This window comes from Triticum aestivum, unplaced genomic scaffold (assembly GCF_018294505.1).
Source record: "Triticum aestivum cultivar Chinese Spring unplaced genomic scaffold, IWGSC CS RefSeq v2.1 scaffold62886, whole genome shotgun sequence".
Taxonomy (NCBI): domain Eukaryota; kingdom Viridiplantae; phylum Streptophyta; class Magnoliopsida; order Poales; family Poaceae; genus Triticum; species Triticum aestivum.
Genome location: NW_025241428.1, coordinates 1549 through 3340, shown reverse-complemented (window position 1 = coordinate 3340; position 1792 = coordinate 1549). Strand labels below are relative to the sequence as shown.

General features: G+C 55.9%; 1 protein-coding gene across 1 annotated transcript; it reads right to left on the bottom strand.

Moving 5' to 3' along the window:
* Positions 1 to 262: 262 nt before the first annotated feature.
* LOC123176854 (zingipain-2-like) lies at positions 263 to 1587 on the bottom strand. Its single transcript, XM_044590887.1, has 2 exons — positions 1086 to 1587; positions 263 to 987 (listed from the first exon to the last, which is right to left on the bottom strand). The coding sequence occupies exons 1-2, from the start codon at positions 1537 to 1539 to the stop codon at positions 392 to 394; spliced, it is 1050 nt and encodes a 349-aa protein (XP_044446822.1). The 5' UTR covers positions 1540 to 1587; the 3' UTR covers positions 263 to 391.
* Positions 1588 to 1792: the final 205 nt, after the last annotated feature.

Below are 1792 nucleotides of genomic sequence, written 5' to 3'. Positions count from 1 at the left end.
GATTGAATCAGAAAATTTTATTTTCATAGAGATTCTTCCAAGTTCATACTATTACGTAGGCGAATGCATCTTTCGTACGAGGATCCATGCATGCGTTCAATGTTCATTATTCAAAATCCACTTCTTTTCCAAAAAGATTCGAAATCCACATATACATCATAGTGTAGCTAGCTGATAAACCAATACTCGATGCTGGATGGACTGATGTAGTACAAATGTTTATTTTCATATAGTACAAGCTTACAAATTTGTGGTATTACATAGGCAAATGGATCTTTTTTACAAGGATCCATGCTTTATTCAGAAAGTAAATCCGTATATACTGCATGGTGCTGATAAACTATAGTACTCGATGATGCATGGACCGACTGATGTACAGTAGTAGTGGTGTTTAAGAGCCGTCCATGGTCGGGTAGTAGGCGTAGGTGGCCATGCCGCAGTTGCCGCCGTTCCCGCGCGTGAGGCGCATGTAGCCCCCCTCGCCCCACCCCGTCCCCCACTGGTTCTTCACCATCCAGTACGCCTGCCCGCCGCTGTCCGTCCCGTAGCCCACCACCGTCACGCCGTGGTTCAGGTTCTGTCCACACGACGAGCTGCCGGTGCACACGCCCCTCATATAGTGCTGGAAGTCACGGTCAGCCTCCATGGGCACGGCCACCGGCTGTCTGGCCGCGAGCTCCTGCAAGGTGCCTTCGTCGCCGTGCAGTTCCACCATTCGGGGGGCGCCGATGGAGGCGGCCGAGTTTGGGCTGGCGCTGCTGCTGCGGCACGCGCCCTGCTGGCCGGTATACGCGTAGGATTCCTCTGGCTGAAGGCCGCCACTCGAGGCGACGTAGCTTAGGGCGGCGTTGATGTCGCCGCCGTTGCAGGAGTTGGCGCCGCCCGTGCAGTCCAGCACCTGCTGCTCTGACATGGAGATGAGGTTGCCAGTGGCTATCTTTACGAGCCCCTCCGTCGCCGCTACCGCCGCGAACGCCCACCAACAACCTGTACGTGTATATTCATTTGGGAACTTTGGCTTATGCTACGGCGTTACATTAAATTAATATATGCATGCATGCATTGCAGGAGCTGTAGATTCTTACCGCATGAGCCTTGGTTCTTGACTTGGGTGACGGCACCCGCGGCCCTCCAGTCCACGCTGTCCGGCGTGGAGTCGAACTGAGCATTGGACATGTTCACCGCGGCCACCGGCGTGCTGTCCACGCCGTGCTGGTGGCGGTACCCGAGGTGCTTCTCCGTGAACTCTTCGCTGGTGAGGTCCGAGAACTGATTGAGGCCGAGCGTGTATGTCCGGTTGCCCGCTCGATTGACAGCCTCGACGTGCCGCGCGTTGGCCGCGAACACCTCCTGCCGGCGTAATTTCTCGGCAGCGTCCGTGTACTCGCGCCCGAACTTGGCCATCCACCGCTCGTGCCGGGCGGCCAGCGCGTCCCCTCGCGCCGCGGCAGCACTGACAAAGGCGGTGGCGGCCGCAAGCACGAGCAGAAGCGCAAACAGTGTGCCGTCGAGGCGGCGCGAGCTGTGAGTCGACGCCATTAAGCTAAGCTATATAATTAGTTGCTTGCTTCTTCTTGCAATGCAATGGTTTACGAGCTACTAAGCACGTAGCAACCATGCTGCCGGCGCTTCTATTTATAGGAGCGGGCATGGCGAGCAAGACGGGGCATACGAGCGGATTCCATACTTTTCGTCCATGGATCCGCGTTCAAATGCCGAAGTCGAACGTACGTATTGACTGGGAGTCCATGGATGTTTGTATCCGACGACGGTGGTTGTTCTCGTCACTCTG